General features: G+C 39.8%; 1 protein-coding gene across 1 annotated transcript in view; it reads right to left on the bottom strand.

Annotated features, from left to right (window-relative positions):
- The window catches only part of LOC131190640 (A.superbus venom factor 1-like), a 47,874-nt gene that overhangs the window by 26,948 nt on the left and 6,035 nt on the right, over positions 1-14,891 (bottom strand). Inside the window, exons 3-8 of the mRNA XM_058167983.1 lie at positions 13,852-14,044; positions 12,276-12,354; positions 7,484-7,578; positions 5,285-5,435; positions 1,713-1,876; positions 146-304 (exon numbers count right to left, since the gene is read on the bottom strand). Of these exons, the coding sequence (XP_058023966.1) occupies positions 146-304; positions 1,713-1,876; positions 5,285-5,435; positions 7,484-7,578; positions 12,276-12,354; positions 13,852-14,044 (841 nt within the window). The remainder of the gene's footprint in view (positions 1-145; positions 305-1,712; positions 1,877-5,284; positions 5,436-7,483; positions 7,579-12,275; positions 12,355-13,851; positions 14,045-14,891) is intronic.

Raw genomic sequence — 14,891 nt, forward strand, 5'->3', positions numbered from 1 at the left:
GAAATGATTTAGGTTTTCTTTCTTGTTTCACTAAATTCTGTATAGTTTTTCCCAATTCTTGAAAAAAGATACATTTGAACTTGAAACTCCAAAATAATTATTTCCAATGAAAGGAGTAATAAATATACTTGCTGAAATACTGTACCTCTGCTGTCTGGGCTCGGGCAGCATTGGTAGCATCAACTCTGTAGTTTATAGGTATTTTTCGCTCTGGCAGCCTAATAACAATATCTAAGTTTAAGTCCTTATGCGTAGGCATCTGAATCTCATATTCAGCAAGACCTTGAAACACCATAATTGTTGCCTGTAATGGGAGAAGGAAAAATTAAGATTGTTTGTCTTGGAGTATCTCACAAAGGAACTGAAAATCTATATTCTATATAATTAAATCTATATAATTTAATCTATATATTAAATCTATATAATCTATATTTTACCAGAGAAATAAATGTTTTTTTTACAATTGTCTGCTTGATCATTTGATCATAAATGAGAAGATGGGCTACAGACTGAACGAGTAAACAAACAGAGGAGGGTTGACTTACATACATCTTTAAAGAGCCTTTTATCTGTAGAACTAAATCATCTAGATCCTAGGACAATAGGAAGTCTATGGATGAGATTTCCCTTGGTTCCCTTAATTTCAGCATGGATGACGGATATAAACTCTAGATAATGTTCAGGTAAAAATTACTTTCAAAAGTGATTCTTTGATCTGCATATCAAAAAATTCATGCACTTGTCTGCTAACCAAATAGAGATAAACAAATCTCTATCCACGTTGTACCCACATATGGGAAATAGAGAATACATTTCTCTACTACATTTTCTCTACTATATTTTCCCTAGAGATACATTTTTTCATGTTATTGTTGAAAACCACCCTATACAGCCTCATGGTGAGATGGACAGCAAATAAACTTAATAAACAAACAAACAAACAAGCAAGCAAAACACAAATGTTATTTTCTCAACACAAAGCATCCTCTTCTATGGAAATTTTGTGCCAAAAAAGCTTACAGATAACTGAAGTGAAATCTGTAGTTTCTTTCTATTCTATTTATCAGTTCGTCAAGACCTAAAGTCCTTGTTCTACCAGCTGAGTGGGGATCGTTGCATCTCAGTCTGAAAACTCTTCGCGTATAGAAAATCAGCACTAAGATGTCAAACATATATTAAAAAACTTTCCCTTGACATTGTCTTCATGAAATCATCTTTGAAGGCTAAGCATTATGTCATTTTTATTTATTTATTTTATTTGAAATAGAATCAATGGTAGATTTACTATTAGTACAATTACATATTCAAGACCAACCTAATACCCAGGCAACAAACTTGACAACACACCCAGCAAATGGTTGTCCAATTTTTGCTTGCAAGCCTCCTGATGGACCATTACATCCACTGCTTAATAGCATTCATAGTCAGAGAAGTCCCCCTTATTCTTTTTTTTGGAGGTTCCTCTCTGTAAAGCTTCCATTCACTGTTTCTTGTCTTATCCTTAGGCACTATAGAGAATAAATCCACAACCTCTTCCCCGTGACAGCACTTCAAATATTAAAAGACTATGCTATGAAAGGCTATGATGTCTCGACTTTGCCTTCTATCTTTAGGTGAAACATTCAACAATTCAGACTATTGTTTTGTTTTAAGCAGCCTAAAGTAGAATAGATCTCAGAAGATTATAATCTGACAATAAAGCAAAAGCTCACTTGGGTTTGTCCATATGTTCCCCCATAAAATTTCTGATCTGTCAGCCATCTGACTATGGGACCAGTTTGATCAAATTTCTTCATTTTCAGCAGGGCCAACAAGGCATAAGAAGTGCCTTCAATGTTGTGGGTGTGAGCATTATATTCTTCCCAACGATTCTTTTCTAAAAAACAGCACAGAAACAGAATTAAGCCAAACAGATGAAAATATTGGTTACTTACCTTGAAGGTGACTTTTGGTTGAAGTGGAAAGATTGGGAAAATTAACAATTGATTAAGTCTCCCATTTTTCAAGAAAGCAGATATGACTTGTTGGGTGAGGTTACTCAATGGCATGGAGTTGCTGATGATACCCAGTTATAGTCAGCTTTATCAGGTAGATCAGATGAAGAATCAATTCGACAGAAAGGCTAAAATTACTTATACCAATATTGACATATCTCCATCAAGGTCACCTTGCTTACTCTCTACAGTTAGTCTCTCTCTCTCTCTTACATCCACCCCTGGCTGGGCAGATGGTGCTGTTCTGGTACTGACTCATTGCTTGGGGCCTGTGAGTGTCTAGATGGGGAAGAATTGGTTTCTGTTTCTCCTAGGCAGGGGTAAATTTTTTTTTTTTGCCACCGGTTCTGTGGGCATGGCTTGGCAGGTGGGCCAACATGATGCCACTCATGTCACTCTTTCTTTCTTCTCTTTCTCTCTCTCTCTCTCCCTTCCTTCCTTCCTTTCTTTTTCTTTCTTCTCCCTCTCTCTCCCTTTTTTCCTTCCTTTCTTTCTTCTCTCTCTCTTGTCAGCCCCGCTGTGCTGGGGCTGTCATTTTTGCAGAGATGGCAGCCAATGGAGCCAACTGCCCCACATTCCAGCCGCCCGGGAAGCCTCACCCTGGCTCCACTTGCTAGCCCTGCATCCTGTCACTAGCTGGTTGCCTCTCTGCCCACTCTTAATTCCGCCAGCACCGCTGCTACTGGGAGACCAGCTGGACACAGCCAAATGAGGCTTGCTGTCCTGCCACAAGTAATAGAGAGTGCCTAGGATCCAGGCTACGGTCAGATGAGAAAAGAGAGCAAGAGAGCAAGAGATCAATGGGGAAATGGTGACACCTGATTTTCAGGCAAGCATGGCAGGGCTTCGGGGAAGGGATTAAGCTGCTAGCTCCTTCCTCCACAGCCCTTGATATCTCAGTCTTCCTTGGTCTCTCTCACTCTCTTTTTGCTGTGCGGGATTAAGCTGGGAGACAAGAGCGCCAACAAACAGCTGTGACTGCTTGAGCCAGCCAAAATAGAGAGGGAGGGAGAGAGAATCAGGTGTTGCCATTTCCCCACCACTCTCTCACTCTCTTTTCTATTCTCCCCAAGAACTGAAGCTTTTTTCAGTTTTTTTCATATTGTTTTGCTATGTGAATTGCACTGGGTCCACTTTCTTTCTGTATGCATACATGGCACATGGCCAAGTTATTTGGAGAGCTGCCTCTCCCTGAGGGTATCTGCCTGAGGATATCTACCATTCCACCAGATTGGATAGGGTTAAGAACTCAAGAAGCATCAGAAAAATCAGAAAAATATGATCATAAAAGCCCAATCCAACTTTTTCATTGAAAAAGAAAAACAAGGAATCCAAAAAGAAACCAGCATGGTTGCACAAAGATCTCTCTGACAAATTGAAAGATAAAAAGGACAAGTACAAAAAATGGAAAGAGGGACACAAAACTAAGGGAGAGTATCTGCAGATTGCCCGAATCTGCAAAGATGAAGTCAGGAAAGCAAAGGCTCAGAATGAACAAAAACTTGCCACAAAAGTAAAAGATAATTTTAAAAGAAGTTTCTTTTTTTTAAAAAAATAATTTTTATAAAACATATTTTAAAAAACAAACAAACAAAAAAAGAAATATTGACACTTTCTTCTTTCCAACAGTTTCACATCGGTGATCAATACTTATACATTTTCTCTCTCTTATCCTAATATATCTTTTATACATATATTTCTAATATATAATATATATATCACTAAAATGTATTATATTATTCTAATTATTTTATTTACATATATATACTTATATACACGTATACCCAATTTCCTTTCCACAATTTCTGTTTCTTCCTATTTGTTCTTCTATTTCTGCTCCTAGTTTATCCATTATTTAATCTTTCCTTGCACTCCCCCCACTTTTCCTTCAACCATTTATACCATCTCTCCCATACTAAATGATATTCTGTTTCCTCTTTTTCTTGTATCTCCTTTGTAAGCTTATCCATTTCTACACATTCCATGATTTTTCTAATTACATTGTCTTCAGATGGTATATTGTTATTTTTCCAGTTCTGTGTGTAGACTATTTGTGCTGCTGTAACTATGTGGATCATTAAATACTGTATTTCTTTTTCATATGACCCTGGAATTATTCCCAGTAAAAATATTTCTGGCCTCATTTCTATATGTTAATTTATAATTTCTTCTATTTGTAATTTAATTTTTTGCCAATATTGTTTCGCTTTATGACAGGACCACCACATATGATAATATGTTCCCTTTTTTTTGTTTACATTTCCAACATAGTGATGAAGTATTGGAGAACATGTCTGCCAATCTAGCTGGTGGCAGGTTCCACCTATAAAACATTTTATACATGTTTTCTTTATAGGGTACAGACATTGTTAGTTTATAATTTGTAGTCCATAATTTCTCCCCGATAATTTTAAAAAAAAGTTTCTTTCAACATATAATAAGAAAAACCTCAAGGAAAAGTCAGTCCACTAAAGAGAGAAGACAGCAAGGAAATAACAAGCAGCAGAGAGAAAAGAGAGCTGCTTAACTCATTCTTTGCATCAGTCTTTACACAAAAAGAAAGTATAGCCAAACCTACTAAAAATATTGTAAAAGACAGACTAGAAATAAAAACTAAAATAAGCAAGAAAATTGTAAGAGAAAAGCTATCTGGCCTTAATGAATATAAATCACTGGGACTTGATTGATTACATCCCAGAGTTCTGAAGATGCTGTCTCAGAACCACTGTACCGTATCTTTTAAAAAATCCTGGAGCACAGGATGGGAACTACCAGAGGATTGGAAAAGAGCTAATGTGGTTCCCATCTTTTTTTTTTTTAAAAAAAAGCGAGGTTGGGGGGACAGACCTTAGGAAACTACAGAGCAATCAGCCTATCTTCAATATCTGGGAAGATACTGGGAAAAAATAATCAAAAAACAGATCTGTGAACATCTGAAACAAATAAAGTTATGACTAGTAGCCAGCACAGGTTTGTTAAAAACAAATCATCCCCATCCAATCTTATTTCATTCCTTGACAAAGTGACTAAATTAGTAGACCAGCAAAATGCTGTGGACATAATTATACTTGGACTTCAGCAAGGCATTTAACAAAGTAGATGACAATTTACTTCTTGGTAAACTGGCAAAATGTGGGAGAGATAGCATCACCACCAGATGGATTTCTAACTGGCTGCAATATCTAAAAATCTGTCTATCGTGATTTGTATTCCCAGCTAATCCTTCATTGTGCTTCTTACTGGAATTGCCTATTTTCAAAACTGGTTTCTTGTTCTTAAAATATATGTACCTGTCGATGCCGCCCTGAGTACCCTGTCATCATCCAGACGCTCTGCAGCAGTCAAAGCATAGGCTGTGAGGGCTATAGTGTAAGGCCTTTGCAGTTTCTCGTACTTTTTGAGTAAATAATCTGTAGCATTCTTTATGCTGCTTTCTAGACTCTGGAAGTGTGGGGAGAGGGAAGAGAAGAGATCCATTAGGAATGTTTTAGGCATCTCTGTAGAACACCATTTCCTTGAGGTATGATTGGCTCCACTCTGTTGCTTTTTCAAAAGGCCTTAAAAACATGGATTTGTCAGTGCACCTGGGGACCACAAATGGAGGTGGAGCCAATCAAGTGGTTGATTTGATTTGGGGAGGGGTTTATGGGTTTGTTATGTGGCGGATTTTTAAACGTTGTAAGCTGCCCAGAGTCATATACAGGGGTGGGATTGAAAAATTTCAGCAGCCAGTTCACTGCCTGGTTGTTGGGTGAGCGTGGCCATGGGGGAGTGGCCTGTTTGGCCTCCTGCACCATGGTGTGGGGGCTGTTTTCACCCTCCCCAGGCTCCGGAGGCTTTCTTCGAGCCTCCAGGAGGAGGAAAATGGCCTCTCCGGATGCTGGAGGCTGGAAATGGGCCTGTTTCTAGACTTCTGGTACTTCTGGTAGGCCCGTTTTTCACCCTCCCAGAGCCTCCACATGCACCCTGCACTTACCTGGCATCCAAAATGGGCCGCATGGAGACTCCTGGGAGGGGCGGGGTGTGTGTGTGTCAGCCAGTCCTTGGAACAACCAGTTCAACGAACCAGATTAAAATTAACATCTGGTTTGCCCGAACTAGTCCGAACCGGCTAAATCCCACCCCTGATCATATACATTTGTCATATACATTTGTCCAATAAATAATTGAACAAACATGATTCAGAAGTTGTGGGTGCTCCAACAATGGAAATTTTTAAGAAGAGATTGGACAATCATTTGTCTGAAATGGTGTGGGGTTTCCTGCTTGAGAGGGAGTTGGACTAGAAGATCTCCCTTCCCAACTCTGTTGTTCTGTTAATTAATAAATAAATTTTTAAAATGTGCTGCCCAATTCTTGCTGGTATGTTTTACATGCTAATATGCAATTTTAGCCATAATATGTGTTACTTTAAGGTTATTTTAAGGTTAAATGCAGGAAGAAATGCTATGGATACATTTATTAGGAAAGTCTTAAATAGAAGTTCCAGTAGAAAATTTCTGAAAAACCTCCAATACTGTAAGATCCACCTGCATAGATAAATCTGCCTTTGAGGAACGCTGGTGATAAAAATTACACTGCAGCAGTGAGAAGGCTCTTTGATATTTAAAGGTCATTAACTGGTCTAAATACCTTGTTGGCTTGAAAGTATATGTGTAATTTCCTAATTGAAGTACCCTTATTGAATTGATTATTTATTTTGGTTTCATTTGAATTGAAATTAATAAAGTATAAACTACAGCAATGCTGTTTAGGCTACTTTGAGATCCTGAAGGCTTCTAATACTGAACCTGGGGTCAAGAAGGTGAGAAAATGGAATACTATATTAAGAGATGTGATCTTATTTTGACCCCCTCTTTTCTGTCCCCTCCTGGCCTCAGCCACGCGGGCTGGCTAAACGAGCCAGTAATTGAGTTCACGGCTGCTATCAGTCCTGACAGGGAATCTGCAGCTGCCTGCTAAAGTCTTCCTTTTATCTTGGGGTTGCAAGGCAACCAGGAGGTCAGCAGTCCAGGACGAATGTTCAGGTCAATTTTTCAAGAGTCAAAGAGTACAGCTCAATTTTCAAAGAGTCAAAGAGTTCAGCTCAATTTTTGCTCGTCATGGAGCAGAAGAACAGCCAGGGCTGCTTTTATAGTCTGTGGCTCTGTGGCTCTGTGACTCAACACTTTCTAGGCCTGCCCCACCCCTGCTTCTGTTGTTCCCGCCTCTCCTGCCTACAAAACCTAGAGTCCAGCTAGGCCTGATTGCCATCAGCCGGGTCTGGAGGCGTGGCCTGGGGGGGGAAGAATCAGGGGATGGAGGCCTCATTATCTCCTCCACCTGGCCTGCCTCTGGCTCCTGGAGCTGAGCCAGGGAAGCCGGTGCTCCAAAGGTAAGTCCTGCTGGCCCTTCCCCCTCACTTTCTGAGTCACTTTCTGACAGGGGCCCTGGCTCGGGGGGCATAGACACAACACCCTCATACCATTTCCCATCACAACATCACATACATGGATATATTCATTGCAGATTGATTTGGATTCCAACAACACAACCAGAACGAATGCTGTTAAAGATACTTCTGGGTCAGCACTTGAATTCCTCCCTAGAAGAAAATGGGGGATGGGGGAGAGATAATAATAATAATAATAATAATAATAATAATAATAATAATAATAATAATAATAATAATAATAATAATAATAATAATAATAATAATAATAAACACAAAAACTATGCTAATGAATAAATACTTCTCTGTAATACATAGCAAGTACACGGAGTAGAAAAAAATTAAGGTTTTGGCTGCCATCTAGTGGCCATCTTGAAGATGCAGTGTTGAAGAGTTGGAATTTGAGGAAACCATTTAATTTTGGGAAGCCATATGGGAACTATAACCTATCCTAAGAACATTACATGAGGAGAGAAAATAAGAACAAGGGGCAGCACACTCTGGGAATTGAATTTTCTGCTAGACGGTTTCTAAAAGAACAAGAAATTAGTTCTTTTAATGATTTTTAAAAATTATTTGCTTCAAGTAGGGCATGGCGTAGACCAGGGGTGTTAAACTCAAGGCCTGGGGCCAGATCTGGCCCGTGGGATACTTAGATCCGGCCCACACAGCCGCTCTGGAAACAGCAAAGGACTGGCCCGCAGTGCCTCTGCCGGTGAAAATGGAGTTCATGAGGGCTCCATTTTCACTGGCAGAGGGTTGCAGGAGGCCGTCACAGCTGAAAACGGAGCTTGGGAGCCTGTTTTTGCTGGCAGAGCACCCACAGGTGCCCCTGACACGAGTGACTTCAGACTGGCCACGCCCACCCTAGCCATACACCCCAGTCCCCTGAGGTCAAACATAAACCTGATGTAGCCCTCAATGAAATTGAGTTTGACAACCCTGGCCTAGACAATTTCAAGGCTTCATATTCTGAGGCTCCCCCGTGCAAGTCAACATGCCCTATATTGCCTGTGTACAGCATCTTCAGCTGGCTATTAGGAAGACCAATGTTATCTCATCTACAGAGAGACTATGTTACAGATGGAGACATGAAGATATGTACTCAGGAATGTTGAATGGACCTTCTTGTACCCGGGCATAGATTTGCTCCTAAATTTCTTCAGTAAAGTCTCATCTGCTATTGTTCATATGTTGTTTTTTCTCCAGGCTTTCTTGTCTTTGAAGCAGATTTCACCTTCAAATTCCTCCATCAAATCTATTCTCTCATTAAGTCAAATGTTACCAAGGCTACCCTTTTTGTCTTTTCTTTCTCTCCTACTGGTGATATCCCAATCCTGTTTTTTATATATTTATATTTCACAGATTGTTAAATAATCTCTGAAAAGCTACAAAACTTTTGTAGTTTTCTTTATTACCTAGTGTTATAAATAGTTTTCATTGTAGAGATATGAATAATAATATTCGCCCTCATGTCCTGTTTGAATTCCTGTACAACTCTTGACTGGCCAATAGAAAGGAAGGAAGGAAGGAAGAAAGGAAGGAAGAAAGGGAGGAAGGGAGGAAGAATGAAAGGAAGGAAGGAAGGAAGGAAGGAAGGAAGGAAGGAAGGAAGGAAGGAAGGAAGGAAGGAAGGAAAACATACCAGCATTTCTCCATGGATTACAGGGGCATTTTCTTTGAACACTCCATCTGGTTGTTGCCTGCTCTCAATCAGCCACCTCACACCTCCACAAATGATTTCATGGCTAATGTCTTTTGCAACTTTGGTAGCCATGGCAAAGACTTTTACAACATATGCTGTTAGCCTGTAAAGAAGACAATGTATTAACTAACCACTTCTATGAAGATCTTAATACAAGTAGTTGCTTGATTGATTTTGTAAGCCAAATGTGGCTAGGTTGCTGCTAGCTAGGAGAGAGGGACAGGGGAAGAGTGAAAGGGGAAGTCCAGAGTCATCACAGTATTACATTATGGCCAGTGGTGGGATTCAAGTAATTTAACAACCGGTTCTCTGCCCTAATGATTTCTTTCAACAGCCAGTTTGCCAAACTGCTCAGAAATTTAACAACCGGTTCTCCCGAAGTGGTGCGAACTGGCTGAATCCCACCACTGATTATGGCACAATATGAGTAGAAGCTGTGCATGAGTCTAGGCTGGGCAATGTTATTGTTATGATGGGAAATAATCAATATTAAAATCTCATTTCTTCTTCAACTCTGAAAGGGAAAAGAAATTCAACTAACCAAGGACTCATATCAAGAGAAATAGGGCATTGAATCAGTTTAAGAGTGCACAGGAGCAAGAGGTTTGGAAGAAATGCAGGGTAAGAGTTAAGAGAATGAGAAGTCCTTAATTCAGTTCTTGTGTCAGGTCCACCGTGTCCTACCATTCTGTTGGAAGGGGGGGCGGGGGGGCACTGGGGGCGGGGGCTTGCTGGCATTTTTGCATGCTTTTGCTATAACTGCTTGGGAATTAGAGAGGGGGGTTGTCTTTGGAATCGGAGTGGACTTCCTCCCAGCCAGATTTCAAGGCCATCGTGTCCTGAGAGTGAATCTCTCTGCCTAGCACCTCAATATTCTCAAAACAATCTTATGGCATCACATTGGCTGCCAGTGGACTGGTCAAGGGTGCGGGTTTGTGGAAACAGAAGAATAGCTTTTGCTTTATGCAGTTTTCAGATTCCGCCTGACTTTACTGCAGCCACATTCCCTTAGCAAAAGTTGTTTTAATTCAATGTAATGGATTCAAGAGTCTTATTCCTGAGGGACCAGCTGGGGCAGGTCCTTACATTAGGCAGAATCTGCAGAGTTGGTCAACCCAGAGAGGCACATTGCCCTATCATGGGGATTGTGCACACAATATCAGCCCATAGCAGCAACCAGGAGGAAGCTGAGTAGTGGGGGAAAACATCATCCAGACCTTTCCCCCAGCCTGGACCTCTCCAAGTGGACAGAGGAGGTCGGGAGCCTGGGAGACTCATCCAGACTCAGGTGGTCCATTGGAGTAGGGAAGAAGGAAGACTGGGAAGGAAGAATCAAAGGGGTGACAATTGCTCAAGGTAGCTGAGACGGACGGCAATGAGAAATGCAATCACAGCTGGAAGAGCTTGAGGAGGAGGAAGGCAGAGAACCCGATCATGCCAACTTAATGATGAATCAAGTCATATGGTTCATGATGAATGCCTTCCAAATCCTGAAGGCATGTGAGACACACGCCATGGCTGCTACCAGTGAGATCTGACAGACCCAAGAGGAGAAAGATTGGGAATGAGCATCAACAATAGACACCATGGTAGCCAGATGAAAGCAAAGCCCTGGAAAGCCGCATCTCTTGGCATGACGTTTGATGAAGAGTCCCAGCAGTTGGGATTCTTCCTGGCCCATGTTCTGACCGGGCAGGAGATTTCTATTGAGGGTGCCAAAGTGAGAAGCATTACCCTGGCATTGGAAGGGGTTGCAGTTCACTGGATGGTGACACTCCACAACATAAATGCACAAGCTGAGAAACTTCTATCACTTTCTGACGGCATTCCATTGGCAGTTTATTAATCTCAGAAAGCTGCACAAATATTTTATTTTATTTTATTTTATTTTATTTTATTTTATTTTATTTTATTTTATTATTTTATTTTATTATTTTATTTTATTTTATTTTATTTTATTTTATTTTATTTTATTTATTTTATTTTATTTTATTTTATTTTATTTTATTTCATTTTATTTTATTTTATTTTATTTTATTTTATTTTATTTTATTTTATTTTATTTTATTATTTTATTTTATTTTATTTTATTTTATTTTATTTTATTTTATTTTGACTTCAAATCCCAGAGTTCCTCAGCTAGCAAAGCAGGAAGTCAAAGCAAGTTTTTTTTTCTTCAGTAGCTGAAGAAAGCATGCCGGAAAGGAGCAGTAATTATAGGTTAGTGAGGAGGGGGAATTGGCTGGGCATGGGTTGGGGCTTTTGTAAGTGGGGGCTGTTAAAAAGTGAGTTTAAAAGCCTGTGAGGATCAGGAAACTCCTCTGGGATCGCCAGAGGAGGCTTTTAAATCCTGGGGGTTTTTTTCTTTTTTTTTTCCCCCCCTTCGGCTGAAGAGGGTTTTTTAAAAAAAACTTTTAAAGGGTTTTGATCTCTGCTCAGCCCCGCGATCATCAGAGGTTTTTTTTTTTTACTTTTAAAGGCATGTTTCGGCTGAAGAAAAACTTTTAAAAGTAAAAAAAAAAACCTCTGCTGATGGTGCGGCTCAGCAGAGGCGGGGGGGGGGGGGGCAGGGCCAGGGATTTTTGCTACCGGTCCTCCGAACTAGCAGCTGCCATCGCTACCTAATCGGGGGAGCCGGTGCGAACCAGGAGCATTTCACCCCTGCTTCAAACGTAATCATTACTAAAGGCCATCTGAGGCCTCATTCCTTAGCCCTAGCCAACAACACTAAAATATTGATCCAAAAATTTTGACTACTGAGTCAAAAATGAAAACAAAGTGGATCACAGAATGCCAAACATTGACTTATCTTAAAAATGTGTTGCTTGCTTCTACTAAGACAGTTTTTGATCTTTCCTGGCAGAAGGCAATGGAAAGACCATGTAGTGTCCAGTTAAAGCAACCCAGTCAATGAACCTAATGCAGAATATATTCCTGAGATCTCACTTTGCCTCTGCTATTACAAGACACATTTGGTGTCTTTGTCCACTGGAGTAAACCTACAAACCTCACCTTCTTCTCCCTGGCCTTACTATAGATGCTGCTTTTCCCTCCTAATCTCCACACCAAGAAAGTCAGCACCAAATTCTAAACTCAAAACAAGTGGGAGGGAGAGTCAGAGAACCCTCACCCCAAGTCAATTTACCAGGTTCTACCATTTCACTTCCTGGAGAATCATGAACCTGACACATCAAAATTACCTTCTGGGCTTCACATTTGTAGCTCTACAATTATACAAGAGATGTTCTCTTTTCCCTTTCTCATTTTTCATTGGGTAATTATTCGATTTATCCAAATATCCCCCCTCCCAAGATGAACAAATCTGACCATCAAATCTGGAAGTCAGGAGAAGGTTAATTTACAATACACAGCATACATACGTTTGTTTGGACTTATGAACTTTCAAAACATAACCTGTTCATAAGTAGAATGCTGTTTTATCCCAGTCTGTGCGTGTGTGTGTGTAAAATCCAATAATATATTTCATTCTCATAATTATATGATGTGTAAAGTTTACATGAAAACAGCTCACAATAACCAGCCAAAATAATTTAGCCAACAAAATCCTCTGTAAAACCAGAATAGAGAGACTTTGATACGCACAGACCACTGTTTATTTTATGGTTTGTTATTTTTAATGCATAAGAACTATTGCAAACAGAAAAAAAATTGAGTGATCTCATGCGACCCGTAGGCTGAGAGATTGACACTCTAGAGCTAGGGAATCAAATTAATTCTTCCTGGCCTTTACTGACAGGTAAACAATGCCCCTGAAATTATACAAAAGTTAGATGCTATGACTTTTAGAGTATCCACAAGTCCCCAATTTGCATTGCAGTGAAGAACATTTCTTTGATAAGTGTGTCTGAGAATTACTGGGCAACCTCTGCCTTCTGACACTATAACTCCCATTAAGACGGGCTGGCACAGTCTGCAGTTTAATGCCTGCAGATGGCACCCAGTTGGCAAAAGCTTCTCTGAACTTTGCAGGGCTTATTTAGTGAGACTCTGTCTAAGATTTGAACATAACTTATTTCATTAAATATTATTACGTCTTTAAAAAAATCAAAATAGGAACAAGGTAAAAGCATACTCATTCAGGAAAAAAATGAAAATGTAGATTAATCTTATTTAACTAGTGTCACTCAAATCAAATCAGATTTATTTAAGTATAGTCATTAACCAGAGAGATAAAAACATAGCAGCAATGATCAAATACTGAATGGGAAATGTCAGATAAATCTAAAAGTTAAGATTTAAACAATGGGAAAAAAGGAAAAATTGAGCAAGAGGCAATAAAAGTAGATAAAATAGAAATGGAACAAACACAAAAAGAACAAGAAAAAATTGTGATGAAATTCTTCCTCATTGACTTTGCTTGTCAGAAGGTCCCAAAAGGTGATCATAAGATTCTGAGAGACAGCAACTGCTGTTTCTTTCTATGGTTAATTTTTTGTTTTGATACCGATTTTGATCTAAATATTTTTGTTTGCTGTGAAATGCTGGCCAGAGTCTTTCAGCAAAAAGAACTGTAACTAAATATGTATAGAGTTATTCATATCCCATAACTCCTCCCTAGAATTACAGTATATGCTCAATTTCTTTCAATCTAGTCATGTTTGATTGAGGTGTATAGGACTTCCCTTAAAGCCAGACTGGACAGGATTTTAGGTTTTTTTTTTTTCAGGGATACAATAGACTGTACTTCAATCATTACCCACCTTTATAGTTGGAGTGACAAGCATGCCTCCTGCTGGATCCATATCGACTCTTCCGTGGAACAAGGCTTTCTGCTTTCGTGGAAAATCATGAACCAAGATGTTAAGCTGTTTCGGATTATTGTCTCCATGGGCCTCCACCAAAATTTGCTCTTCTGTGTCTGTTCGCAAAACACCAGGAGTGATGAGGGTGTAGCTGTAGAAGAAGAAAAGAACACCTCCTGAGTTAGTCTGCTTAGGAAAAGTGAGACATCTCCATAATCTCTTCTTTTTAAAAAGTGAAGAAATAAATGTTTAGAAAAACTACTCTTTTGTGACTTAGAAAGCTTCCAAACACAGTTAAAAAATTAGTAAATCTTTATCTTTATTTCATTTAAAAGAGATTTGGGGTGCTGTTTTTGGGTTATAAAATGGGAGTGACCATTACAGTAAACTGGGTGGTATTGTAATGTGATCACATTATAATGAACAATGCAGGGTCCACTTGCATCTTAAAGAAAGACAACCTTTTCTATGAAAGAACAGAGTTTGATCTCAGATTTGAAGAAGAAAAATAGAATTGTGCCTTCATCCAAGGTTGGGCATAACCCAGCTTCAAGGTAGTCCTCAAGGTAAGCTCACGGTACAAGACAAAAGGTAGAAGGCAATTCTCAAGGCGAGGCAAAGCAAAAGGCAAAAAGTAGTTGGCAGGGCAGGATAGGGGGCAAAGCAGGAGGTGAAGCGAGGCAGGAGGCGAGGCAAGGCGAGGCGAGGCGAGGCGAGGCGAGGCAAGGCAAGGCAAGGCAAGGCAAGGCAAGGCATATGAGTCAAAGCTGGGAGAATGTAAGTCAAAACAACTATTTCTGGCAAAGAGTAACTCCCCACTGCTGCTCCTTAAGTCAATCTACTCCAGGTGTTCCTTGTGAGGAGAGGTGGGATGATCTTCTCTCAAGTAGCCTTGTAGCCCTTCTCTGAGCTTGCCTATGCTCCACTGTCTATGCCCTTCAATTGAGTGGAGGAGGTAGCTGTTCCTCCTCAAAGGAGATTTGCTGCCTACCAGCACC

Source organism: Ahaetulla prasina, chromosome 2 (assembly GCF_028640845.1).
Source record: "Ahaetulla prasina isolate Xishuangbanna chromosome 2, ASM2864084v1, whole genome shotgun sequence".
In the NCBI taxonomy this organism is placed as follows: Eukaryota; Metazoa; Chordata; class Lepidosauria; order Squamata; family Colubridae; genus Ahaetulla; species Ahaetulla prasina.